Source organism: Bubalus kerabau, chromosome 16, assembly GCF_029407905.1.
Source record: "Bubalus kerabau isolate K-KA32 ecotype Philippines breed swamp buffalo chromosome 16, PCC_UOA_SB_1v2, whole genome shotgun sequence".
Taxonomy (NCBI): Eukaryota; Metazoa; Chordata; class Mammalia; order Artiodactyla; family Bovidae; genus Bubalus; species Bubalus kerabau.
In genome coordinates this window covers 66774893-66801823 of record NC_073639.1, presented here as the reverse complement: position 1 = coordinate 66801823, position 26931 = coordinate 66774893, and the positions used below count along the sequence as shown (strand labels likewise).

Genomic DNA, 26931 nt, shown 5'->3' with positions numbered 1-26931 from the left:
ACAAATCACCAATTTTATTTATCTATTTATTTATTGTCTGATTCCTGTCTCTAGTAAGCAAGTTTCACCAAGGTAGCTGCTAGGAATATAGCACCTAAGACAGTGTCTGGTAGGTAGCAGGTGTCAATAAATATTTGTGGAATGAATGAATGTGCCAAGTTTTATCTTGGTACTTGGGTGGAATGTCATTGGCCCACTGTATTTCTCAAGAGGATTCTTTTTTAAGTATAAACCAATTTATGCTTTAATTTTCTGAGTGGTTTTTCAGGATGTGTCATACTAGAGAGAAAGAACTGGAACCGAATCCTCTAATCTCCTAATTCTGGGTCTGGCCCAGTTGCTCTAAAGATCATTTTTTCCTTAATGCTGCTGAGATCTTCATTTTACTATGAGGACCATCCATTTACAGCTACACTGTCCTATGAAGGCTACCCCTCAAAGGACTCCTTGCCCCTACTGTGAAAGTGGAAGGAAGCAATGAGACTGAGATGAACCTGCAGCGGGAGGGGACTTCTGTAAATTCACCCCACACGTGACAGGTAGTGACAACAAGTAGACGCTTGTTTCTTCTTCTGAGGTCCTGCACAAGGAGGATAATAAATGGATCTTCTCTCACCCGGCTTGGCCAGCTCTGCACAAATGATCCTTACCCACCTCCCACCCTCCAACAGCTAGTACCCAACAGCTCTAGCACCAAAATCAATAAGCTCACGGGCACTTGGGGCTCCCTCCTTCTTTCTCCCCTTTGGCCCCATTTTACACACGGGAAACCTGAAATTTAGACCTAGGAATGGTCAGTTCCCTAACACCGGAGATGCACCCTGCTGACCCCTATCCATGTCTCTTCCAATACACACCTGATATTCCAGTTTGTATTAAGATGGTGAGAAATACCATGTGTGGGGCCACCCCCCACCCCCCGTCTGGGGGTGTCTGAGAAATTGTGGAACCAGTCAGACGATAAAAACAGGAAAAAGCAAGTTTGTTTCTAGTGTTATGCACACAGGGTGGCAGGATATACCTGCTGAGTGTTCCCAGAAAGTCCCCAAGGAAACCATTAACTTGAGTCTCTCACGTTCTTCTACCAGAGGTGACTGGGGTGGGGGGCGGGGAAAGCATACTGAGAGGAGGGGGATGGGCATCCTTCCAGAGGTCAGGTTTACGTTGCCCAGAGCTCCTGCACACATTAATAAAAGGTGGTTGACTTGAGGGTGGAGGTCAAGGTGAGCAAGGGGCTTGTCAGCGAGGATTGTCACCGGGTTAGGGACAGTGGACTGAAGGGGGGGTGAGAAAAGGAGTGGAGGTGAGTTTGGTGGGGGCAGAGGGGGCTTGTGTGGCGCTGAGACCGCCACCCACCACCCCAGCAGGGTTGGGGATTTGGGGAGGAGTGGGTGCTTAGCCTCCTGCTTTGACCCTTTCTTGACTGGTTCCTGCCAGGGAATTGACGAGAGCCTGTGGATTTGGAGAGATGGGGTAGGGAGAGTGGCCTGAATCTGCCCGCGATTCAGGGTGGACTAGCCGGGCTAAGGGAGGGCGTTTAAGGGGTGGGCGAGATGGCTCCCAAGAGCCTAGGGCAAAGGCACTAGAGGGTCTCAGAGACCCAGAAGATGGGGATGTGGGGAGAAGGAAGACGGGAAGGCGTTTGCCTCCATTGGGGAGCCCTTTAAATTGAGACGGACCGAGAGAAGTATCTTCAAACACACTGGGCAGGCATCTTAGGTTCTTCCAGATGGGGTGGGGTTTAGAACTCTGCAAAAAAAAAGGGGGGGGCGGTCATTCAAAGAGGAAGGTGCACAGCTGAGCCAACGGGCTCCCGAACTGGAAGCGGGGTGTGGGGGGCCCTCTGGAGGCGCTGACCTTTCCCCCAGCCTCCATAGGGACTGGGCAGTGAGCCTCTGGGACCTGCTTTCCCGAATCTAGACAGAAGTTCGAGCAGGGCTGCCCAGAGTTAGCCGGAGAGTGAGGCAAACGGTGGCGATTCCTCACATTGGGGAGGTGGGGGCAGTGGGCAACCGGCAAACCAAGAACGCGAGCTCGGAGCAGGAGGGTTTCCTCAAAATGACTATAGAGTCCACGGCTGTGGATGGAAGAAGGGGTTGGGGGTGAGGGGACCCGAGAGGGAGTCTCAGAAAGGATCGAGAGAAACTAACACGGTTTCTACTGGGGTGCTGATGGAGGCTCCCCGCTCGGGACGCGATGCACCGAGAGGGTTCCCTGAACTGGACTTGGGGGAGGTGGGGCGGTATGGGACACTGGGAGTGGACGGAGGGCAGCCGAGGGGGGAACTCTAAATTAGGTTTAGCGGAAATTGGGGGCTCGGAGGGCGATTCTCGCTCCGACTGGGGGAATGGAGGGATCCTCACCAGTTGGAACGTGAGGGCACTGGGGGGCTATCTCCCACCCGACCCAGGGAGATTGGGGATTTCTTAGATTCTAGATACCGGGGAACTGAAAGAGAGGATTAGGGATGGGGGGGGTCCCCGATCCGGAACCGAGCTACCTTGAAGGCACCGGGAAGCGCTTCATTCCGGGAGGGCGTTCCCGCGGCCCGGCCCCCGTGCCGGGGTGGGTGGGGGGTGCGGCCGCGCCCAGGTCCCGGCCCGCCTCGGGTTTCGAGGGGGTCTCTCTCGCCCTCGGGGACCCGGGAGCCCGGCGGGAGCGGGGTCCGGGCGCCGCCGCCTCCGCGAGTGCCCGGGCGGGCGGGCTGGCGAGCGCTGGGCTTTATGCTCGCAGGGCGGCGGGGGGAGGAGCCGGCAGGTCGGCCCCCGGCGGGCCCTCCCCTCGGCCGTCCCCGCCCGCCCGCCCGAGCGGGGTCGGGGGAGGGGGCAGCATGGCCTGTCCGTCCGGCCCCCTTCGCCGCGCTCCTCATCTGCCCCGCGCCGAGCGCTGCCGCCGCCGCCGCCGCCGCCGCTCCGCTGCCCGCGCCGCCCGCGGCTCCCGATGGAGACTGACGCGCCCCAGCCCGGCCTCGCCTCCCCGGACTCGCCGCACGACCCCTGGTACGTCCCGGCCCGGCCCGGCCCGGCCTCGCTGGCCCGCGCCCGCCCCGGCCCCGCCAACATGGCCGATCCGGGTCGGGCCGGGCCTCCCCGGGGCCCGGGCCCGCGCCCCCTGCGCCCGGGCGCCCGGCGCTCACGCGGGCCCTTTGTGTCTCTCCTCCTCCGCAGCAAGATGTTCATCGGGGGACTCAGTTGGCAGACTACGCAGGGTGAGCGAGCCCGGGAGCGCCCGCCGGCCCGGCGGGGCACCCGGGACCCCCCGGCGCCCCGGAACCGGACACCCCAGCCCGGCCCTGCGCCCCGCTGACCCCGGGCGCCCCTGCGCCGTTTCGCGCCCCGCCTGGGGACCCCGAGAGCGCAGGGCGATCGACAAGCGCGCACGGCCCAGCGGGTGGAAGGGAGGAGATGAGGGGTTCAGGGGGCATCGGGGGTGGGGGGTGGGCTGGGCCCCGGGGACCCGCCGGCGGCAGCGCCAACTCCGCTCGCACCTGCGGCTCAAACTTTTGTGAGGCGGCTCCCGGAGCGGCGGGAACCCGGCCGGAGCCGTCCCCCCTCCAGCCCTGCTCGGCCCTCGGTTTCCTGGGGCCCCCGTGGGCGCCAGGAGGCTCCAGGGGAGCCGGGTGAAGACCGGGGGTGGGGGGGGAAGCGCCGGAGAACGTGCAGGCTGCCGGGCGCGGGGGCGGCCGGACCGCGCCGGGGTCACTGGGGGCAAAGGACGGGGGAAGGGGGGAAGGGCGCAGGGGCGCGGGCTGGTCCGAAGGCGGGTGTGTGGTTACAGAAGGGCTGCGCGAATACTTCGGCCAGTTCGGGGAGGTGAAGGAGTGTCTGGTGATGCGGGACCCCCTGACCAAGAGATCCAGGTGAGCCCCTCACCCCCTCCTCCGGCTCCCGGCTCGCCCCGCTCCGCCGCCACTCTCTGCCTTGTAACCATCTGCCTCTCCCTCACTACGGCGCGCAGGGGTTTCGGCTTCGTCACTTTCATGGACCAGGCGGGGGTGGATAAAGTCCTGGCGCAGTCGCGGCACGAGCTCGACTCCAAAACAGTGAGTGGCCCTCGGGGCTTCGGGGGTCTTTTGGGAGAGGGAGGTCGCTGGAGGAGAGGGGCAGGACTCTGTCCGGGGTTGTGGGGGGGGGGGGGGCAGTTGGATGGGATCCCGGGAGAAAGGAGGGAGTTTGCCGAGTAGAAGGGCTGCCACGCTCTGAAACTTTGTCAGTCGAGTTGAGGGGAGACGGAGCTGCAAAATCCCAAGCCTGCTAAGCGATGTTACATCCCCACCCCACCCCAGTCCCTCCAGGACCGGGGAGGGACGGGAAGCTGTCTCCCCCTCCCTGCACATACTAATCTTGATGCCTCAGAGAGGAGCTTGGGGTGGGGCCAGGTCCCTCCCCTAGCCCAAATGGGGTGAGTCAGGGCTGCAGTGACCCACCCGTGGCTTCTCTGAACTCTAACTAGTACTTGGCTCCCCCCCTCACCACTACCCCATTCCAGACCAATGGCAAAGCATCATTGAATCCCCCTCCTTCCTCCCTCCCTCCCCTGACTTTTGGTCAATGAGCTCCTGGCTTTGTGTGGAAGATGTGAACCTGCTTTGCCCGTGGAGGAATTTATGAGGAGGGCCCTAGCTTGCCTGGAAACAACTCTTGCCGGCTGGGTCTGGGGAGAAGCCGCTGGCTGGGCATTCAGACTCTGGGAACACTTTGCTGCTGTCCCGCCGCTCCCCAGTGTCTTGGGCCCTGCAGGGGGCGCTGGCCCAGGCCCCGGCTCAAGGGGAGAGGGGAGAGGAGAAAACCGAGGAAGGGCTCCTCTGTGATGGGGTGACTGTCTGCCAGGGACAGTGCGATCTCTCTCCACACTCCCCCACTCTCCTCCAGCGCTGGGCCTCCCTGCTTGGGTCAGTCGCTGGCTCCTGCTTACCTGCAACAATAGCTGGTTGTGCCCAAGAATTTGTTAAACTACCGCCTGTCCCCAGCTCCTGTTATCTCTGCCCAGTGGCTCCCACTCTTGCCCGCGGTAATGAGCCAATGAGGCCAGGCCTCAACTTTGCCGGTCCTGAAAGGATCTTCTTGGCGCAGACCAAGTGACCCAAGCTGGGAATGGAGAGACAGTGGCCTATTGTTTTTGGTGATTATCTGCCATCAAGCTGCCTGTTCTCCTACCATCCCCTGTCCTCAGAATGCACTCATGGCTTCTGCGGCACTCAGGAAGCCGAGATGTTGGGACTGGGGTTGGAGCTTGGGGGCGGGGGCGTGGACGATGGACAAGAGGAAGAGAGAGGGGAGGAAGGAGCAAGAGATAGGCATCCTTCTGAGATGCAGGACTTTGCAAAGGACAGGGGCTTTGTATTTGGCGTTCTCCAGCCTGGGAAAGGGGTGGGGGTGGAAGGGAGGCTTATTGTGGGGAGTCTATTTTGGGTTCTGACTTTCACCTTTTATTTACTTGTTGGGTTTTATGTTGCCAGCTGTGAGTCAGAGTGGAGGTAGGGTGTGTCAGCGACTGGTTGTGCGTGGGTCTGTGGGCCGTGGCTTAGGTACCATCTCCCCATCAGTGTCTGCGCAGGCGGACTGTCAGAGGTGTGTTCTGGTGGCCTCCAGGAGAAATAGAAGGATGAACATGTCCACTGAGATACCAAATCGGTGGGCAGCTATAATTATCCCTGGAGCCCCATGGGATTTGGGGAGAGAGGAAGCATTGCCCAGTGTGGAGTTTGGAGGTTCCTTCTCTGTGGGTAGATTCCAGTGGGGGAAACAGGAGGGCTGTTCCCTGGCTCGTGCCATTCAGGCAGTGAGGAGACAGAGTCTGTTGCCTAGAACTAGGCTGAGTTGTGAACGGAAGGAACTGTGGGGAAAGACAGATGTTGCCTGCGATTGGCTGGTGAACTTCTGAGTGGTGTCCACCCACGTGAGTGGCAAGAAACTCTGAAATGACTGGGCCTCAGAGGTCCTGTGTTGATCACAGTATCTCGAGCTCTGCCTTTTGATGTTTGTTAGTATGAATATAGTACCTGGGAGTACCCAGGTGCATCTTGCTTTTTCCCCTTTGGTTGTTCACGGCCAAGGGCAAAGGTGGCCCGCTGGTAATAGCACCTTTGTTTGTGCAAAGAAGGGCAGTTCACAAAGGAACGCTTTCACCTGCGTTATCTCATTTGATTCCATGCAGCTGCCTCTGGGAAAAGTGGGTGCTCTTGTCCCCACTTTGCAGATGAGGGAACTGAGGCTCAGAGGGGTCAGGCAAGATGCTAAGATCACAGACTTGGCCAGGGGTACAAAGTTTCTGAGTCCAAATCCCGTGCTCTTGCATGTCACCAAAGCCTGTGCTCTGTTTCACCCCAAGCCGACCTGTACTATCAGGGAACTGTTTGATTGCACCATCAGGAAGGACTGTTAGATGGCGGTGGTATTGGGAAAACAGAATGGAGTCTACCCTTGTGGTTTACGAACTCTTATCTCAAAGCCTTTTGCAGGCAAAGATTGTTTCCATTCCCAAGGCTCCCGCAATCTGGATTGCCTGCCTCACCTGGACAGGTATCTCTCAGGCAGGAAGGGCTTCAATATACCTGGTGCCGGAAGGAATAAGTCTATGCTTACTTTTTTTCTGGTTCTTGCTGAGGGCTAGACAACAAGTGCTTTGTAAGTATTACCTCAAATAATCTGCAGAGGACCCTTTGAGGTGGATGTCAGTATTGGGCCCATTTTGAGGGTGAGCTCAAGCCTAAGGCTCAGAGAGGTTAAGTCATTTGTGCACGATCTCACAGCTGGGAAGCAGTGTTAAGTGGGATTTGAACCCAACAGCCCAGCTCTAACCATTACATCTTCCTGCCAGAGGCCATGGTGATTTCTGTCACTTCTACGTCACCTCTGTGTCCTGGGATGAGAGTGGTCCTCAAATCTTCAGGCCGTGTTTAATAACCAAGGCTCCTCTACCTCTGTCTTCTCTTTCAGATTGATCCCAAGGTGGCCTTTCCTCGGCGAGCACAGCCTAAGGTAGGTATGTCTGTGTCTGGGAGCAGCTTTGTACCACCAGTGGAGATTTTCCCATCTTTCTCTTCTATGGAAGAGGCTTCTGGGTGGAGTGCTAATGGCATGGCATGGGGTGGGAGGAGGGAGGATTCTTGATGTCCTTGCTCTCTGGATTGCAGAGATGATGCATTTTTCCATCTGTGCTCTGGGGTGGACTAGGGAGAGGGGGCTGCGTGTGTTGAGAAAAAGAGGAACCCCTCAGGGGATTCATTGCCCTGTATTTGAAGTCAGTACACTTTGGATTCTGGGCTTCCTTAGTGGCTCAGAGGGTAAAGAATCCGCCTGCAATGCGTGGGACACAGAGATGTGGGTTCAATCCCTGGGTCGGGAAGATCCCCTGGAGGGGGGCATGGCAACCCACTCCAATATTCTTGCCTGGAGAATCCCCATGGACAGAGGAGCCTGGTGGGCCATGGTCCATAGGGTCGCACAGAGTTGGACACAGCTGAAGTGCCAGCATGCATGCATGCAAACTTTGGACTCTAATTCTGTGACTTTGGAGATCACAACTTCTGTGCCCGCACCTCTGGGGTGGGAGGCACTCAAATACAGCCCAGACTTACCCGCTGAAGCTGAACTAGAGATAGGTCAGGGAGCTACCTCTGACCCCCAGTGCCCCACCCCCCCCCAGCTCCCCTCACCTCTGGGATGAGGGCATTGGGCTTGCAGAGAGGGAAGGGATCCTGGCATCTGTTACCTGTTATCTTTCAACTTGGGTGACTGTGGCTGCCTTCCTAAGTGTTCTTTGTCCCTGGTGCTGTGGCAAATTTTTCTGGGTGCCTGAAAAACAGCTCTTTGAGCAGTGGAGCCATACAGAACTCAAAACTTTTGGTGCAGCACAGGGGCCTAACAGTGGTATTCCAGTTCCCAGGGCAACTAGCTACATCTTAATTTTTAAGCAGTTGAAAATAGGAGACAGGCGGTGGGCTGACTACAGTCCTGGGAGCAGGACCCCTGAGTAAGCTGATATGTGTCCCGGGACTAGGTCCCTCTCCAGGAGATCTCAGTTTCCCCCTTTGCAATGGGTTGGTGGGAATTGGTAGCTTTACGATTCTGAGTCCTGGCTCCTAGCTCCAGCCACAGTGAAAGGAGAGGGGCAGGGGAGACAGGAAAAGGGCATCCCTGCCAGGGTCCAGCAGAGGGCCTGAAAGCAATTATAGACCAGGTATTGGAAGGAAGCCGCACCAGGGAGCACATGGTCGGAATTGGGTTAATTCCATTAAGCAGTTTGGTGACAGAAGGTGCTTTAGTGCTAGGATGGGGCTGGGAATTGCCGTGGATTAGCCATGCGCTCCTGGGGTAATTAGGACCATGTGTTCTTCCTAAAACAGGGCTGGGGCCACGGGGCTGCCAGAGGTTGGGTTGGGAAGAGGTTGATGAGGAAAATGTCGGTGTTAAGTTCAGGGGGACCCTGGGATGGGCCTTGGCCTCTTCTAGGAGTGGCTGGTGGGGTCTTCGAGGTACGGCTGTAGGTCTGGGTCACTGAGCCAGCCACCCGCTTCCTGACACAGACCCCAGGGAGCGAGCCAGGGTGCGGGGTGTACAGCTGCCTGCGATAGGCCCAGAGGTGGGAGTCCAAGGGGGGAGCTTGGGGTGGTGGTGGGGGGAGTCTTCTGAGTAGCTGGGGCCACAGAGAGCTAGTCAGCTGGCACCCCGGCAGGAGGGCTGGAGCCCCCGCTGGTGGCGGTAGGCCACAGGACTCAGATGCCCACTTTCTCATTCCCTCCCCGAACAGATGGTGACTCGAACGAAGAAGATCTTTGTTGGGGGCCTATCAGTAAACACCACAGTGGAGGATGTGAAGCAGTATTTTGAGCAGTTCGGGAAGGTGGGTCCTAACTAGGGAGTGCTGGCTGGGGGTCAGGGCAGGGGGGAGGGGGCCGGGCACAGGGTATGAAAGCCCTGTGGAATTTTGGTCGGTAGCAAGCATGAAGTCCAGCCAGGTCATTCCAATTCCTGCAAGAGTCGCAAAGGGGGCTGGGTCCTTTTGTGGGTGAGGCTGGGCCAAACCCAGCGTTCAGGCTCCTGGCCTGTCTGTGGGCTTCAGACTGTGGACGCGTCCCCAGGGAGGGAAGCCACACAGTAGCTATCCCTGTTGTCGCCCTTCTCCTGCTTATCTTCCTTCTCCTGAGGGAGGCTGTGCTCCCGAAGCCAGTTCAATCCAGTCACCCCCTTGGCCTCCTGGGAGTCTGCACCTGTCCAGTCCACAGGGTGGTTGTACCTTCCCCCACTCCTTCCTGCTAAGGATGATAACGAGGCAATAAATATGACTCCCAGTTGTACTCAGAACCCTGCTTGTGCAGGTAGGAGCTGCGGTGGTGGGGGTGGTGGTACAGATCTCTTAGCTTATTGGGGAAGGGCTGCAGAGACCACCCCAAATTCCTGATCAGTCCCAGAAAACTGGTTCTCAGCTCTGCGGTGCTTGGAACTTAAATTTCTGGGCCATTTAGTTCATGCAGAAGCAATGTAGTGACATCAGACAATAGCGTGTCCGGCCTTCCCCAGAAAGGGGAGCGTGTGACCATCAAGGTGCCATGGAGAGATGGCTAGGAGGGGACCAAGTTTTACTTAAGCCTCAGGGTGAAGTAGAGATTTCTGTGCTGAGTGCTGGGGTCCCTGGGTTTTTCAGACGTGAAACAGGCTGCCGGCTGGGTCTCACCTTCTCATCAAGGCCCTTTCGGTTCCCTATATTAGGCGCAGGGCACAGGAGAACCGTGGCTTGGGAATGGGACGTGAGCTGGTGACTGGGTGGGTTTCCAGCCCCCTGCCTCTAGGGTAGAAGGGGAGCGGGTGGGAGGTCCCCTGGCCAGCGTATGCTGGCGATGCCAGGGCCAGAGGCCTAGGCTCAAGGCGCCTCCGCAGGGACCCGGGTACCGGATCCAGGGCAGGTCGGGCGGCCTGGGCCCCAGAGGGAAGGGCGCTCCTGGGAAGCAGCAGGCCCCGCTCGGGCTCCGGTGGGGTGTCTTTGTGTCTGAGCGCCGAGCATTAGAGCTCGCACTAATCTGATCCAGCAGCTGTGATTGGAGGCCGCCTGCCCCCGGGGCCGGCGTTGCCATGGCAACCGGGCCCCAGGAGAAGCCGTCAGCGGCCGCGTCTTTTGTTCGGGCCTAAATCGGCGTTGGCATGTGAAACCGGCCCGGGGAGGCCAGGGGGAGCTGGAGAATAGGCTGCCAGGGAGCGAGGGGGACAGCCGGGAATGCCAAGGGCCCCGCGGCGGGGGGCCCCCCGCCCGGATCGAGGGGCCGCCGCCGAGGGGGGAACAATGGTCAGCCGCCATGGCTGCCACTCAGGCTTAGCGGCCGCCGAACTTGGCGGCTCCCACTGGTCAGCAGGCCTCGGCCGCCTCCCCTCCCCCCCCCCCTCCCGAGCCCCCCTGCCCCCGGGTTCCCATGGAGACCAAAGCCTATTAAGGACACTGGGCTGGGAGCCTCCCTCCCCTCTGCTGGCCCCAGGAGGGGACGCCAGTGGGGGGTCCCCTGGACCCCCAACCACTTTTCCTTGCTCTATGCCCTGGCCTCAACCCCCGCTTGCCCACTCCGGGTCTGTCCAGCCAAGGCCTAGGTTGAAGGGTGGGGGGTGGCCAGGGCTGGTGGAGCGAGAGGGGTTGGTTGGAGGAAGGGCGGTGGATTTGGGCTGAATCAGGAACTCAGCAGCGGGATAGGGAAGGAGGGTGTGGCTGGGTTCATCTATTCATTTGTTCAAAAAATAATCAGGGAGCACAAGTCCCGTGATGGATAGGGTGGTCATGACTGACCTGGCACTGCCTTCATGGAGCCTTCAAAGCCAGTGGTGTCCAGTCGTTTACTCTCTAGCTTCGCCAGTCTGCCCCATGTGACTCTGGGCAAGCCCCTCTCTAATAAAGGTAATAATAATAATAATAACAGCTGCTATTTATTAAGCACTTATTCTATCCCGGGTGCTGTGAGTTAGGAGTGTTGCATGCAGATCTCCTTTAACACCTCCCTATAAGACACAGCTAACGCCCCATTTGACAGATAACGAACTTGAATCATAGAGACCTAAAGCTGCTGGCCAAGGTTACTTTCCAGCTCCAGTCGGTCCTACTCAAAGCCTATGCTTTTATCACAAGCCCCCCCTTTCCGGGTTTCTCTTTTCTCTGTGCTAAACATAAAGTGTCCATCTAGTTTGGTTGGCTGAGCTGATTTGGGACTCAGAATGGGTCCATAAGGATAGGAGCAAGGGTGACACCGAGCTGTGCGGCCCTAGGTCAGGCGCCTCTTTGGGCAGAGAGATGTCATTTTCTCCTGAGATTCTCCAGGGACCCGGCTGCCTCCTGACTTACTGGTGTGAGGGGATCCTGGTTCTCCTTGGGGAAAGTCAGGGGCCCAATTGCTGCTTGGTGCCTAAGAGCTGGAGGACCACCCAGCTCAGGGGCCGCCCTTTCCACTTCAACGAGGCGGATGACAGCCTGGAAAGAGAGCAAAGGCGAGTGGGGAAGAGGCTGTGCCCCAAGGCCTCAGGAAGTTTTCCTGATCCCTTGGGTGTCTGACCATTTGGGGGAGGGTCAGCAGTTGGAGTGGGAGGTGGAATGGGGAGAGGCAGTGTCAGAGGCAGCCCTTGATTTCCACCCAGGATGAATCCGACCTTAGCTTAACCCCGTGAGACAGCTGACATTGGCTGAAGAATTAAGAGGGCAAGGAGGAAGCAGCAGATGTAGAGGGAAGCTGGGACTGCGGAAGGGAAGAGAAGGCCTGTGGCTGTCCGTGCATCCAAGAGGATGCCTTGAGGGAGTAGCAGGAAGAGAAGACTTGGGGTCCAAGGGATGGGGGATAATGCAGAACCTCCCCCTTCCTCCACCCTTCTCCCCTCCCCCAGTCAGTGGGAGGCCAGCAGCCCAAGCACTGAACTCTACTTGCTTTAATTACAGCCTCTAGCAAAAAGGAAACCTCAATTAAAGGAAAAGATCTGTAGGAGGAGAGGGGAGTTGGGTCTGACTGGAGTAGCTGCTGGCCTCCTGGCCTTTTGCAAGTGGGAAAGAGGCTTTCACTTCCCCATCTCCTGTCTTACTCCTCTATTTTTCTCCTCTAACACCCACTGTCTGCCTCCTCCTACTCCTCCCAGGCTTGATCTGGGATGTGCTGTGTGACCCTGGACAGGTGACTTTACCTCTCTGAGCCCATTTCCTCATCGACAGAATGAGGCTCTTACCATGCAAGGAGAAGATGGTGGGGCAAAGTGCCAGGCATGTAGCAGGTGCTTAATATTTACACGAGAATCTGGTGGTTGAACAGGGGTGCTGTGGCAGCCAGTTGGGGTTGCAGATGGAATGCTGTCCCCCACCCAGGAAGCAGGTTGAAGATAAAGCCTGGACCGGGCAAGAAGGGAGTGGGTGTCGGAGCCCTCGCTCCTGGGTTGCGGTGGAGACCCCTGGGTCTGGTGGGTCCTCCACGGGAGCTCTGTTTTAGGTGGATGATGCCATGCTGATGTTTGACAAAACCACCAACCGGCACCGAGGTGAGTGCGGCCCCTCCCCCTTCCTAGGCCGGGCTGGGGGGCCTGTGGTCAGCCAGGGGGCTGCAGGTCACAGCTGCCCTTTCATCTCGCCTCCTGACATCCTATCCCCGAGGATCTGCATCCTCTCCCGGGCCTGGCCTTACAGAAGGCTTTTGTCCCGCCGTTTCCTGTGCTAGAAACTTGCCCAATTGCAGACACCCGAGAGGAGAGGAACGGAGGAGTGGACCTCTCCTCCCCCTGCAACTGAGCCCTCCGCCCCCGCCCCAGCCGGTGTCTGCTGGGCTTACCTTGTCCCTGGTAACCAGAGCTGGGGCCCGGCCACCCCAGGGTCAGGCTGACTCTACAGTCTGCTCCTGCCACTGGCCCCCTTGCCCCACCCCTGGGCCGAGCCCAGCCCCCTTGCCCCTGGATCTGTGAGCATCTGGGCCACCGGGTGCGCATTGCCTGCTTGTTTTTTTCCCAAGGGCCTTGCCTTCTGAGAAATACCATTCCAGCCCCTGGGGCACACCCAGGAGGAGGCACGGTTGTTTCTCCAGTGCCTTCAGAGCTTTGGGCCTTTTAGCCTGTTTGGGGAATGGGGTATGTGCTGGTGTGTGTGTGTGTATGTGTTTGTATCTATGCATGTGAGGGTATTTGATATGAACAGTTGTGTAGACCTAGCATGTCAGGGTAACTCATATGCACACAGGGGCCTTTATGCCTTTGTGAGCACTAGTTAGAGTGTCTCTGTGATGTATGGGTACCTAGGGGTGTGTATGTATGTGTTTGTATCTGTATACAAAAATATACTTGTCCATGTTCATGTACGTTTTTAAAAGTATTTGTGTGTGTATTTTACAAGTATTTCTATTTCTTTCTCTGGAAAGCATCTGAGGAAGAGAAAAGGCATGTTGAATGTGATATGTCTCACAGCCCTGCCTCTTTCTAATTTGCTATGTGATCTTGGGCCAGTCACTTCACTGAGCCTTGGTTTTCACGTCTATGATTTGGGAACTGAAATCCTGTCTCATCATGTAATTGAGAGGTTTCCAGGGTGCGGGCGAAGCCTCTCATTAATTCTTAGACACTTGCCTGTAAGAAGGGAGTGGTGCTCTTGGTATGACTTGGGGCTGGGTTTTGACCAGGAGCCCGGTTCTGACCTTGCCTTTGCCCTCCAGGGTTCGGCTTTGTCACGTTTGAGAGTGAGGACATCGTGGAGAAAGTGTGTGAAATCCACTTCCACGAAATCAACAACAAAATGGTGAGCAGGTGGACTTCCCTAGCAGTGCAGTGGTTAAGACTCTGTGCTCCCACTGCAAGGGGCACAGGTTCAATCCCTGGTTGGGAACGTTGTGCATGATGTGCAGAGGGAGACTGGGTCTCTAGCCTGAGTCAATCAGGGAATGCTTGGAGGTTCTGGAGGCAGGCAGAGAGGCCTCACAGTCCGTGGGCCAGAGCCAGTTTTTTCACCACCCTGAAAGTGTGGACAGGAACATGGCAGTTAGAAAGCACAGCTGGTGGGCTCAGAGGGACTTGGACTGAAATCCTTATTCCACCACTTCCTAGTCTAGTCATTGGGCAGATGACTTCCCCTCTCTGAGCCTCAGTTCCCTCGTCTGTAAAACGAGAGTGTCAGTAGTACCTCCATCCATTTCAGGGCCGGTGTAAGCATTTGATGAACCACTGCATGCTCAACCCATCTCTAGCACATTGCGATCACACCAAAAATAGTAACTATGAAATGAACAAGAGGCCTGCCAGGGAATAGGAGGGTCCACGACCCTGGGTCTATAGGAGGGACTGACTGCCAGATCTCATTGCAGGTGGAATGTAAGAAAGCTCAGCCAAAAGAGGTGATGTCACCGACGGGCTCGGCCCGGGGGAGGTCTCGAGTCATGCCCTACGGGATGGACGCCTTCATGCTGGGCATCGGCATGCTGGGTATGTGCTAGGCCTGCACCTGTGTCTTCTTCCTGCCCAGAACTGCACCTGGGGCTACCAGGAGCTGTGTGGGTGTTGCCTTTCCTCTGTGGTCTGCCCTCCTGTCTGGGAAGACAGTGCCCAGGGTGTGTGAACCAAGGATCTCTGGCAGTCCTAACCAAGGTGGGCGATTTGGTTGTGGGGTGCTGCCCTCTGGTGGTGACCAAAAAAATGGTCCAGTTGCTCATTAATTGGTCTTTCTGTCCATCCCACTGTTCAATTTGTTTGTCCACTCATCCATCCAGTAAGTAGTTATTGAGCAACTATAAATGCCAGGCCCTGTGCCAAGAATTACAGCGGTGACTTTCCTTGGAGCTTTATGGTCTGGCAGAAAAAACAAATAAGTCCCTGGTGGCTCAGTGGGGAAGAATCTACCTGCCAATGCCAGGAGACACGGGTTCCATCCTTGAGTCAGGAAGATTCCCTGGAGAAGGAAATGGCAACCCACTCCAGTATACTTGCTTGGAAAATCCCTGGACAGAGGAGCCATGGGGTCGCAAAAGAGTCGGACGCAACTTAGTGACTAACAACAAAAACATAATAGGTTTCGGATGGAGAAGTATAGGGAGCATGGTCATAGTGAAACTGACCAAGACTTGGAGACGCTAGGATAGATGTGACATTTAAGCTGAGTCTGAGGGTTGAGTAGGAGCTAAGTCATGGGAGGGCAGGGAGCAGGGGAGGGCAAAAATGGTCAGGCAGATGGAACAGCATTTACAGACGCACAGGCCTTTGGGAAGGTAGAGAGAAGCCTGTTTCTTCTTGTTTGTTTGACTAATATTTATTGAGCAGCTTCTGAGAAATAGGACCTGCCTTCATTGTAATTCCCATCAAGTGAGAGACAAGATTAAACAGACCGTGTCACCACAGACTGACTGCAGGCTGTGGGAGGCCCGAGGAGGCACCTAAATCGACCTGGGGGTTGGGGAAGCTCCCTGGGGAGGAGGGTCAAGGTCACCAAGAGCCTTGGAAGATGAACAGGAGTCAGCAGTGCTTGGGGCCCTTGACCAAGGGTGAAAAATCTGAGCTGGGACCCCAAGAAGGTCACAGTCTTCCTGGAGAGACAAGCTGTATATACACAGAAAGAGAACACTAACAAGGGGGTCTTTATGCTGGAGATGGGGGAGGGGTGCCTAGAGAGTCAGGAATGGGATCACAGATAGAGGGGGTGAGGAGCATACCCACCAAGTGGAACATTGTCTGCTCCTGAAGTTTTGTTTTTGTTTTTTGACTTTTTATTTGAAAGTAACTTTACATTTACAGAAGAATTGGAAAAATAAAGTAGTATTACCAAAAAATCCATATACCCTTTACCAGATTCACCTGTTGTTTGTTTGTTTGTTTTTTAAGATTTTTTTCTAATGTGGATCATTTAAAAATCTTTATTGAATTTGTTACAATATTGCTTCTTTTTTAATGTTTCAGTTTTTTGCTTGAGAGGCATGTGAGATATTAGACTTGGTTGGGGGACAACCAAGGATTGAACTCTTAATCCCTTTGGAAGGTGATGTCTTAACCAGTGGACCACCAGAGAAGTCCCCAGATTCACTTATTGTTAACATCATACCCTATTTGCTTTTCTCATTTCTTCTATAAGTGTGTACACACACACACATATGTGTACACACACACATATATGATACGCTTATGATTTTTCTCTAAATCATTTGAGGGTAAATTACTTCAGTGTGTATTTCCTAAGATTAGGGGTGTGCTTTCATGAAACATTATAATTATCAACTTCATATATTTATATTGATAGAATATTTTAATCTAATCTACTATTTTCTGATTTTATCAGTTGATCCAGTACTGTTCTTTATAGCTATTTCTGTCCTCCAGAACAAGATCCACCAGAATCAGTTTTTGAATTTAGTTGTTCTGTTTCTTTAGCGTCCTTTGGAACTTTGAGAAAATTTTCTTTTCAAAACAATTTATTAGCTGGTTTTACCCCTTTTAAGAAGTGGGGGAGGGGTCTTCACTGGCAGTGCAGTGGTTAAAACTCAGTGCTTCCCCTGCAGTGGGTATGGGTTTGATCTCTGGTTGGGGAACTAAGATCCCACATGTGCTTGTTGAAGCCCCCCCCCAAAAAAAAAAAGTGAGGGTGGGGGAGAGAAAAGAACACCTCTAACCAATAGAGAATCATGGTTAAGAGACTTGGAGCCAGTCAGATCTGATTTTGAATCCCAGTTATACCATTATTACTCACTATGTGATCTTTCAAAGCTGCAAATATCTATTATATGCATACTAACTAGTAGGCACTGTGCTGGTGATGGAGAGACAGAAATAAAAGATGGGGAAGACAGAAAATCAGCTCTTGAAGAAATCCTGGGATAAGTTCAGATACTGGTCATCGGTGCTATGAAAGGAAAAAACCAGGGTGACATGATAAATATTGAAAGGAAAAACCAGGGAGAGTCACATGATAAATACTGTTGTAACTGATGAGAGAGAGGTCTTTTGTGGGATCACTTCTCTGAGGAGGTGACATTTGAGCTGCCTCTTGCACAATGAGAAGGACATAGTCATGTGAAAACCTGAGGAAGAGTGTTCCAGGCAGAGGAATTATCATGTGCAAAGGCCCTGGGGTGGGAAGGAGCTTGTGAATTTGAAAAACAGCATGGAGGCCAGTGTGGCCATAGCAGAGAGAGGGAGGGGAGGGGCAGGGTGTAGATGAGGAGAGGATAGAGGCAGGAGCCAGAGCACGAAGAACCTTGATAAGGGTTTGGATTATTCTTAGCTAGTGTCACCTCACTGAGCCTCAGTTTCTCTACCTATAAAATGAGGCTCGTAACTGTGCCACTTGGGATTCTTATGAGGGTTAAGGAGAGAGCCAAGTGTTCAGTGGGCTTTGTATAGGGCTTGGCATGCAGATGGTATGTATGTGGTAAATGTGATTATTCATGATACAAAGTGGGGAGGGGAATTCGTGATACATCCTCCCCCACAGTGCTGTAGATAAAGCATCTGACACTGGTCCCCTTGCCTTATCAGGTTACCCTGGTTTCCAAGCCACGACCTATGCCAGCCGGAGTTATACAGGCCTCGCCCCCGGCTACACCTACCAGTTCCCCGGTAAGTCCTGCCCAGTGTCCCTCTGCTGTCAGCATGTCCCCGGTTCCCGGGCAGTCTGACTCCTCAGGGCAGTGTTCAGGGGGTGGTGCATGGCTGGGGGGAGGTCTGGCTGCTGGAGGTTAGGAAGGAAGGGCATGTCTGAGGAAGGAGCGCCTCTCCCCACCCAGCCCCCCTTCCCCTCCCGAGAAGCTGGGGGTGGGGCTCCCTGTGTGGCCCTGCATGACACCCCTCCCTCCCAGGATGACCTCTGCCTGTCTCTTGCCTTTCCTCCCTACCCGCCTCCAGGGTTGCCACTTCCACCAAAAGGGCATCAGGCTTGTGGTGGGGAGTCCCCCCTGAGGGCCAGCGTTGGCTGTGTCCTTATGGAGTCACCTATAATGACCATGTGCTACAGTGAGCTCCTTCCAAGGCAGATGAGACCTTTTGAGACCCTGAATGCTGAAAAGCAATTTAAAACCACGATGATCACCACCCTCATTTGCAATTCAAAATAAAAACAACACTAGCCCTTCCCATACGTGGCAAGAAGCCCAACAAAGTTCTGAGCCTTTCCCATGATGACTATTCAATGTTTTTTTTTAATATCAAATATCATATTTTTGCAAGGCTCTTGTTTGTTTGTTTTTTGGTCTTATTTCTCTGGAGGGTCCCTTAAGCCCTTGCACCTTGGGCTGTCCAACTATGACTCCTCTGTGCCCATGATGCTGACTAGTCCTGACAGTGATCTCCGGGGGAGGCGGGATGAGCCTGATTTTCTAGGTGAGGAAACGGGCTCAGAGGGGAAAAGTGACTGCAAAGATGACTCATCTAGAAGGTGGCAGAGCTGCTCTAGGGTCATTGCTTGCCTGCCCCCAAAATAGAACAAAAAGATGGATTCTGGGAGATGTTTTAGTGCCTTCAGACCTTTTAAGAAAAACACCAGGGACAGAAGCTCCACCATCTCCCAGTGCCCGGGGTGTAGGTGGCAACTCTGCCCACTTGTTCCTTCCTTGTCGGTCTCGCCTCTCTGTGTCTTTGTCTCCTTCCCCACCCTGGCCTGCTGGCAACCATACTCTCCCAATCCCCAGCTCTCGGGTCCTGTGCATGGCCTGTCCCCCTATCAAGTGTCCCGTGGGTGCCTTCGTCCTCCCTGGGCCACGCACCTTCCTAAGCTGTTTTACGTTTCATTTTAGAATTCCGTGTAGAGCGGACCCCTCTCCCGAGCGCCCCAGTCCTCCCCGAGCTTACAGGTCAGTCGCTCGGATTTCGTACACCTCACAGGCCACATGGGGGAGAAAGAGAATGACCCAGGGACCGACCCCGGGAAAGCTAGGGGGACCCTGTTCTCCTGCCCTCCAGTCCTCCGGCGGTGCAGCAGCCTCGGGCACTGGCCAGTCTGCGTAGCTACATGGTCCTTAAGGGTAGGGCACAGGGCCAAGGCCAGCAGATGGAGGCGAAATCACTCATTCATCCATTTGATAAATATTTATCTAGCGCCTCCCGTATGCCAGGCACCGTGTAGGCGCTGGGATCCAGAGGTGAACCAGCCAGGGTCTCAAACTCAGAGCGGAGTGGGCGGGGTGGGGACGTCCTACACGGTGGAGGGCGTGGCTCCGGCGGTGGGCGTGGCTCCGCTCTGCCTATGCCAGGACGCAACTTAGAAACCCGGTATGTTCAGATCCCATTTTTCCAAGAGAAGCCAGAAACGCGGCTTTCACTTTCAAGTGAATTTTTCAGTTATTTTCAAATATTAGCTTCGAATTTCAAATTTTTAAGTTCCCTGAGGACCAAACGAAACCTGTTTGAGGGCCGAACCCAGCCCGTTTGCAACTCGTGGGCAAGTAAGGCGATGTGTGCGGCCATCCTGGGCCATTTCTCCAGGTGGAGTTTTCACCTGGGCCTGTCAGCTCAGCTCTGGAGCTGGGGCCGGGGTGGAGGCCCAAGGCAAGGGGCAAGGGGTGGATGCAGATGAGGTGAGCTGCAACGGGTTTCTCTGTTCAACCTGCTTCTCCCCTCACCCCACCCCCAGACTCCTTCCCCCAACCTAGCCACGTGTGGAAGACACAAGCGTGGACCCTGCTTTAGATGAGACCTTCCTTCCAAGGGGTGCCCAGGGGGCCCCCAAAATGGGGGAGGGGAAAGAGGCACCTGGGGTGAAGGAAGGGGAGGGAGTCCTGGCGGTGGGGGGTGATAGAGGATCTTCCCTGAGCAGAGTGAGTTGGGGGGCAGATGGGGGTCTTTCCTACTCATCTCGGAACTCGTGTTGAGGGCCTACTGTGTGAGACAGACAGCCAAGACCTGGAGGCAAAGAAGGAACCAGATAGCCAGGTTCTCATCTGCAGAACTTGTGCTCTAGAGAAAGAGATAAATACTTATTATACAAATGAGTAATGCTTTACTGTTGTGATGAGAGCATGCTGGTTTTGCTTTCAGGAAATGCCTAAATGGGCCCCAAACCAGACCTCAGGGCCCAGCCCTGCCCTTAAAGAACTGAGGGAAGGAGTAGCCCCTCTGCAGACATTTTGGCCTGGGGAGGCAGTGGGTTCGAGGCTGAGCAGTTCTTGGAGGTCTGGTATCTGAACTTTTCCCTCACCTTCAAGAGACGACAGTATTTCCTTGTGCATTTAATCAATATTTGTTGTGCCAAATGCTGTTCTAGGTGGTGGGGATTCAGCAGGGAGTGAGACAGACAAACTCCCTGCCCTCCTGGAGTTGACAGTCTAGTGGAGGCAGACAGGAATAAACAAGTAAATCAAGATACTTGCACCGGGTGAGAGGTTCCACAAGGAAAATAAAACAAGGAAATGTGCTAAGGTGCTCGGGTCAGGACGAGGGGCTGCCTTAGTAGGGGTAGTTAGGGAAGGCTTCTCAAAGGAGGTTATGTCTTGAGAAGGTGCCAGCACTCTAAAGATCTTAGGCAAATCGTCTCCCAACTGTGCAGGCATGCTGTCCTAGATTTTCATCTCCTGGTCCAACAACCTACCCAAGAATTTTCACGAGGATTTTTTTTCCAGAGTCCCTCACCCCACTTCCAGTTCCAGTTCAAGGCTAGGTTACTAAAACAGCCCCCAGGGGTGCATCTTTGAATGGGAGACGCTGGCTCTGGATGGGAGTGTGGCCTTTCAGGGTTGCAGTGGCAGAGCCAAGCAGTAGGGGGTGCTCACCCCCAGCGGGAGGCAGCTCCAGGCTCATGACAACCCATCATTAAAGCACGGATCCCTCCTAGTTATATTCCTCCTAGTTCAGTTCAGTTCAGTCATCCAGTCGTGTCCAACTCTTTGGGACCCCATGGACTGCAGTACACCAGGATTCCCTGTCCATCACCAACTCTAGGAACTTACTAAAACTCATGTCCATTGAGTCGGTGATGCCATCCAACCATCTCATCCTCTGTCGTCCCCTTCTTCTCCCGCCTTCAATCTTTCCCAGCATCAGGGTCTTTTCAAATGAGTCAGTTCTTCCCATCAGGTGGCCAAAGTATTGGAGTTTTAGTTTCAGCATCAGTTCTTCCAGTGAATATTCAGGACTGATTTCCTTTAGGATTGACTGGTTTGATCTTGCAGTCCAAGGGACTCTCAAGAGTCTTCTCCAACAACACAGTTCAAAAGCATCAATTCTTTGGCGCTCAGCTTTTTCTATAGCCTAACTCTCACATCCATACATGACTACTGGAAAAACCATAGCTTTGACTAGATGGACCTTTGCTGGCAAAGTAACGTCTCTGCTTTTTAATATGCTGTCTAGGTTGGTCATAGCTTTTCTTCCAAGGAACAAGTGTCTTTTAATTTCATGGCTGCAGTCACCATCTGCAGTGATTTTGGAGCCCCCGAAAAATTCTCTCACTGATTCCATTGTTTCCCCATCTATTTGCCATGAAGTGATGGGACCAGATGCCATGATCTAAGTTTTCTTAATGTTGAGTTTTAAGCCAACTTTTTCACTCTCTTCTTTCACTTTCATCAAGAGGCTTTTTAGTTCTTCGCTTTCTTCCCTAAGGGTGGTGTCATCTGCGTATCTGATGTTATTGATATTTCTCCAGGAAATCTTGATTCCAGCTTGTGCTTGGATCCAGCCCGGCATTGGCATGATGTACTCTGCATATAAGTTAAATAAGCAGGGTGACAATATACAGCCTTGACATACTCCTTTCCCGATTTGGAACCAGTCTGTTGTTCCATGTCCAGTTCTAACTGTTGCTTCTTGACCTGCAAACAGATTTCTCAGGAGGCAGGTAAGGTGGTCTGGTATTCCCATCTCTCAAAGAATTTTTCAGTTTGTTGTGATCCACACAGTCAAAAGCTTTGATGTAGTCAATAAAGCAGAAGTAGATGTTTTTCTGGAACTCTCTAGCTTTTTCGATGATCCAGCGGATGTTGGCAATTTGACCTCTGGTTCCTCTGCCTTTTCCAAATCCAGCTTGAACGTCTGGAAGTTCATGGTTCATGTACTGTTGAAGCCTGGCAGGGGGAGAATTTTGAGCATTACTTTGCTAGCATGTGAGATGAGTGCAGTTGTGTGGTAGTGTGAACATTCCATGGCATTGCCTTTCTTTGGGATTGGAATGAAAACTGACCTTTCTGTGGCCACTGCTGAGTTTTCCAAATTTGCTGGCATATTGAGTGCAGCACTTTCACAGCATCATCTTTTAGGATTTGAAATAGCTCCACTGGAATTCCATCACCTCCACTAGTTTTGTTCATAATGATGCTTCCTAAGGCCTTCACTTCGCATTCCAGGATGTCTGGCTCTAGGTGAGTCGTCACACCATTGTGGTTATCTGGGTCATGAAGATTTTTTTTTTTAATTTTATTTTATTTTTAAACTTTACATAATTGTATTAGTTTTGCCAAATATCAAAATGAATCCACCACAGGTATACATGTGTTCCCCATCCTGAACCCTCCTCCCTCCTCCCTCCCCATTCCATCCCTCTGGGTCGTCCCAGTGCACCAGCCCCAAGCATCCAGTATCGTGCATCGAACCTGGACTGGCAACTCGTTTCATACATGATATTTTACATGTTTCAATGCCATTCTCCCAGATCTTCCCACCCTCTCCCTCTCTCACAGAGTGCATAAATGAAGATCTTTTTTGTATATATCCTGTGTATTCTTGCCACCTCTTAATATCTTCTGCTTCTGTTAGGTCCATACCATTTCTGTCCTTTATTGTGCCCATCTTTGCATGGAATGTTCCCTTGGTATCTCTAACTTTCTTGAAGAGATCTCTAGTCTTTCTCATTCTATTGTTTCCTCTATTTCTTTGCACTGATCACTGAGTAAGGTTTTCTTATCTCTCCTAGCTATTCTTTGGGACTCTGCATTCAAATGGTTGTATCTTTCCTATTCTCCTTTGCCTTTTGCTTCTCTTCTTTTCTCAGCTATTTATTTATAAGGCTTCCTCAGACAACTATTTTGCCTTTTTGCATTTCTTTTCCTTGTGGATGGTCTTGATCACTGCTATTCCTTAAACACCTGCTGTGTACAAGGCAGGGTGTTAGGCGCTGTACAGGTGGGGGGGTGGGGTAGACATCAAACTAGGGAATAGCCAGATCCCTGTGTTTGAAGAGAGGGTCAGAGGAAAGGGGATGAGGAGACCTGGGGAAGGGAGTGGTCATTTCTTCCTGGGTGATGGTCAGGGGTGCTGAGCCAGGAGGAGGGACACGAAGGGAGCCAGCCAGGGAGCAAAAAGAGCGAAATGGGGTTGTCGGAGCTTCAGCCTGATCTTTTGGTGGGGGGAGTGAGGGTGCGGGGAAGGCGAGAATGCACTTCTTGGTCCGTTGGTCCTTGGAGCGACAGGCCCGGCTTTTGGTGCCTGTGTCAGTCAGTCACTGGCTCCAGTTGACATGGACTGGAAAGAGGGGTGTATCTCTCGATAGCCCTGGGCCGAGTAGCCCCCTGGTTCGGCCAAGGGCCCTCCCTGGCGATGGCAGCAGTGGGTAGCATTCAGGGCAGCTCAGGGGGTGCCCCGCCCCCATCTCACCCCGCTTGTGCACCCCCTGCCCCCCCATGACATTTGGGTTGTGCACATGTGTCCCTCAAGTCCAGGTTGAAGCTGAGGCCCAGCCGATCCCTGGGAGGCCATTCTCTCTCCTCCCTTTCTCCAAGGGAGCTCTTTTCTGCCTGACCCCGGGGCTGTGCTTGAACCCTCTGAGGTGGGGTATGGCCAGAGAGGCTCTGCCTGCACCCCCGCTGCCCCTCAGCCATCGCACTGAAGTGCCCACACCTTTCCTTCCAGCCATTCCCCTCACCGCTTATGGACCCATGGCAGCGGCAGCAGCAGCAGCAGCCGTGGTTCGAGGGACAGGTGAGGCCATCTGGGGTGCAGGGGGCGAGGGGGATGGGGGACAGAGAGGTCTAGAGGGGAGGGGAGGTGGCCACGGCCACCCCTTTTCAGAGGGACTCACTTATTCATTCACTCAAGGACTATGAACTGAGCACCTGGCAGGCCTGCCAGGAAGGAGACAGGTGTGGTCTCTGCCCTCCAGAGCTTGCAGGCTGGTGGGGCGGCAAGTGTTAAAAAGGCGATCCCATGCTACAGCCCCAGTGGGGGAAGTCAGGTGTCAGGGGCCTCTCAGGAAGGGCTGCCAGGAGGTTGCCCCTCTTAACTTCCGATCTGAAGGCAAAGAGGAGGAAAGGTATTCCCAGCAGAGGGATGAGCAGGTGCCAAGGCTTGGAGGCCAGTTAGCATGGGTGGAGTGGAGGAGTGAGGAGTGGAGACAAGGAACCAGATTCTAGGGAAACACCAAACATTTTAAATAGCAGAGTGATGATCATTTTAGACAGCACAGGCAGCTGCAGGGTGGGGACAGGTGAGAAGGGCTCCACAAGGGAGGGGCAGTCAGTAAGGAGGCCGCTGAGCCATGGCACCAGAGATAAGGGGGGCCCTGGGCTGAGGCTGGTGGGGGTGGACGGACTCTGGGCAATCCAGGCAGTGGTCCCACAACACTCTGCTGGATGTGGGGATGAGACCGAGGGGGAGGGGTCAAGGTTGGGGGAGGGGTCAAGGTCCGGGGAAGGGTCAAGGTTGGGGGAGGGGGTGGGATGGGTTGGGAGGTGTTGCTGCGGGATTACAGTAGGCGCCGGGGCTATCACCATCTTCTTTCTGGGTTGCCAGGCTCTCACCCCTGGACGATGGCTCCCCCTCCAGGTTCGACTCCCAGCCGCACAGGGGGCTTCCTGGGGACCACCAGCCCTGGCCCCATGGCCGAGCTCTACGGAGCAGCCAATCAGGACTCGGGGGTCAGCAGTTACATCAGCGCTGCCAGCCCCGCCCCCAGCACTGGCTTCGGCCACAGTCTTGGGGTGAGTGGCCCCCAGACCTGGAGGCCCCAGAAGTTGAAGAAAGGAGAGGCCTTGTCTGTCTTTCGGGGGAGGGGGAGAAGAGAGGCAAGAGATAATGGATGGGAGACCCGGGATCAGTGAGAGTTATCATTCACTTGTTCAGTGGGCATTTAATGATCACACTCTGTATGCCAGGCATTGGGTGGGCTCTGGGAATACTGTGCAAATGAGGCTCAGCATCTCTGCCTGTGTGGAGGCTAGATTCTATCTCAGGGGTGCCCTGCTTTTAACCAGGGTGCTGGTAATCTGCAGATTCTCAGGCCCTACCCTGGATAATCTACCCTAGCAGAAAGTAGGGGTGATACGGGCAGGGCTAGAGAAGGTCTGTGCCTTACCTGAGGCTCCTGCGGAAGAGAGGAGGAGCCCTTGGGCTTTCTCTGCCACCCCCAGGAATCTAGGAGTCAAATCCTTTTCTTTCCAGGGCCCCTTGATTGCCACAGCTTTCACCAATGGGTACCACTGAAGCAGGAAACAGGTGGCAGGAGGTGAGGAGGTGGGCTGGGGCTTTGGGGTGTGGGTGGCACCTGGGAGGCTAGCGCTGAGCCACGCAGTCTGGAACATAGACTTTCATGGAACCCACAGCCCCAGTGGAGAGACAGACCTTTATCCCTACAATGGTCAAAGACCCGGAGAAGCTACTCAAACTGCTCCATAAAGGATGTAAATGATAGCCACCATAAGGCAGCACGTGCTGCTTCTCAGGCAAAGATTTTTTTTTAAGACTGTTGGGGCTCCGCTGTGATGAGGGAGGAGAGGAACCTGTGCAAATCGGCTCAGGTTTTTCAAAGGGCAGGGTTTATCTGGACTAAGCATTTCATGCCCATAACACAGCAATTCTACTTCTAGGCATTTATTTTTGTAACTGAAATGCCCATCAACAGGAGAGTGGTTAAATAGACTGCATGCATGCACTGGGATATCCAACAGGCGAAACAGGATACTGTCCACATATCTACATATACAGAGAGCGAGGGGGAGGGGAAGACACACAGCCATCATGCTGTGTATAGTGGGGCGCTCTGTGTCCCAGCGACACTTCCTTTGTCCATTTGTGCGTTCCAACAACTATTCATTGAGCATTTGTTTCAGGAGGGGGGTGGTAGAAGACCAAGAAGGCTCGCCTCTCTCTACAGACAAAAAAACAAGTGAGCAATTGAGATCATTCTAAATTGCACTTGAGAGGTCTACCTGCTTCAGGGGTTCAGAGCGCAGTCCCTGAGAAGGTGACATTGGAACAAATCCAGCCATCCAGAAATCTAGGGAAAGAGGGTTCCAGACAGGGAGCAGGAGTTGGGAAATATATGCACAAAGCTTATTTAGGAAGGGATTAGGGAAAGAGGCCTTAGGCACAAGGAGACGTGGGTTCTGAGAGTTGCAGAGAGGCGTGGGGCAGGACCCCCTAACCCGCTGCTGTGTTCCAGCGCCCTGGCCTGCAGCTGACTGAGGACCACGAGTGAGCCAGCGAGGGGGCGGGGACACCTCAGCCGCAGCCGCCGCCCCCTCCCCCGCAGCGACTCGGACCGCTACTGCCTGCCCCCTACTCCCTGGGCCCCCCGGCCCCTGCCCTGCTGCCCCCCGACCTCACCCCCGGACATCCATGTCTGGCTCCCCTACTAATCTCCCCCTCTTCCACCCCCAGCCCTTTCCCCCACCTCCCCTGTCCTACCTGCTTTTATTTATTTTGGATTAGCCGGTTGCCCCCTCCCCCTGTCCACCGTCTCCCCCCCACCCCGCCCCGTTCTCCTCTCTGCGCCCCACGACGTCGGGTCTGCGCCCCTCTCCCCGCCGCGCCCCCATAGGACCCCCCCACCCAGAAGGCTTTTGTATTTGTGCATAGCTAGAGTGAGGGCGGAGGGGGCCTGCTACAGGCCACAGCCACAACCCTGGTTTTTTTATTCTGATTTTTCCTTCCTTTTCTCTTTCCTTTTTGTTTTGTTTTGTTCTGTTTTTTAAAGAAACCGTTTTTTAAACTATTTCTAGGTTTGTGAATGTGAAGCCCCAGGCCGCAGGGGGCAAGGGGCCAGGTGCCCCCCACCCGCTGAGAACTAAATGTCTGTGTGGGTGTGGGCCCCTGGCCAGCT

At 54.4% G+C, this 26931-nt stretch overlaps 1 protein-coding gene across 9 annotated transcripts; it reads left to right on the top strand.

Moving 5' to 3' along the window:
- The first annotated feature begins 2822 nt into the window (after positions 1-2822).
- MSI1 (musashi RNA binding protein 1) lies at positions 2823-26468 on the top strand. Of its 9 annotated transcripts, none has more exons than XM_055550241.1 (15): positions 2824-2999; positions 3168-3208; positions 3778-3859; positions 3958-4042; positions 6939-6980; positions 8752-8844; positions 12443-12491; positions 13649-13731; positions 14294-14411; positions 17448-17528; positions 18701-18757; positions 23745-23813; positions 24657-24811; positions 25272-25335; positions 26272-26468. In XM_055550241.1, exons 1-14 carry the CDS (start codon positions 2941-2943, stop codon positions 25311-25313), a joined length of 1056 nt encoding a protein of 351 aa, XP_055406216.1. In that variant the 5' UTR covers positions 2824-2940; the 3' UTR covers positions 25314-25335; positions 26272-26468. The 9 variants fall into 9 exon arrangements, with proteins under 9 accessions (XP_055406218.1, XP_055406217.1, XP_055406216.1 ...); XM_055550240.1 differs by having other exon boundaries at positions 2825-2999; positions 24624-24811; XM_055550243.1 differs by lacking the exon at positions 18701-18757 and having other exon boundaries at positions 2823-2999.
- The last annotated feature ends 463 nt before the right edge of the window (positions 26469-26931 follow it).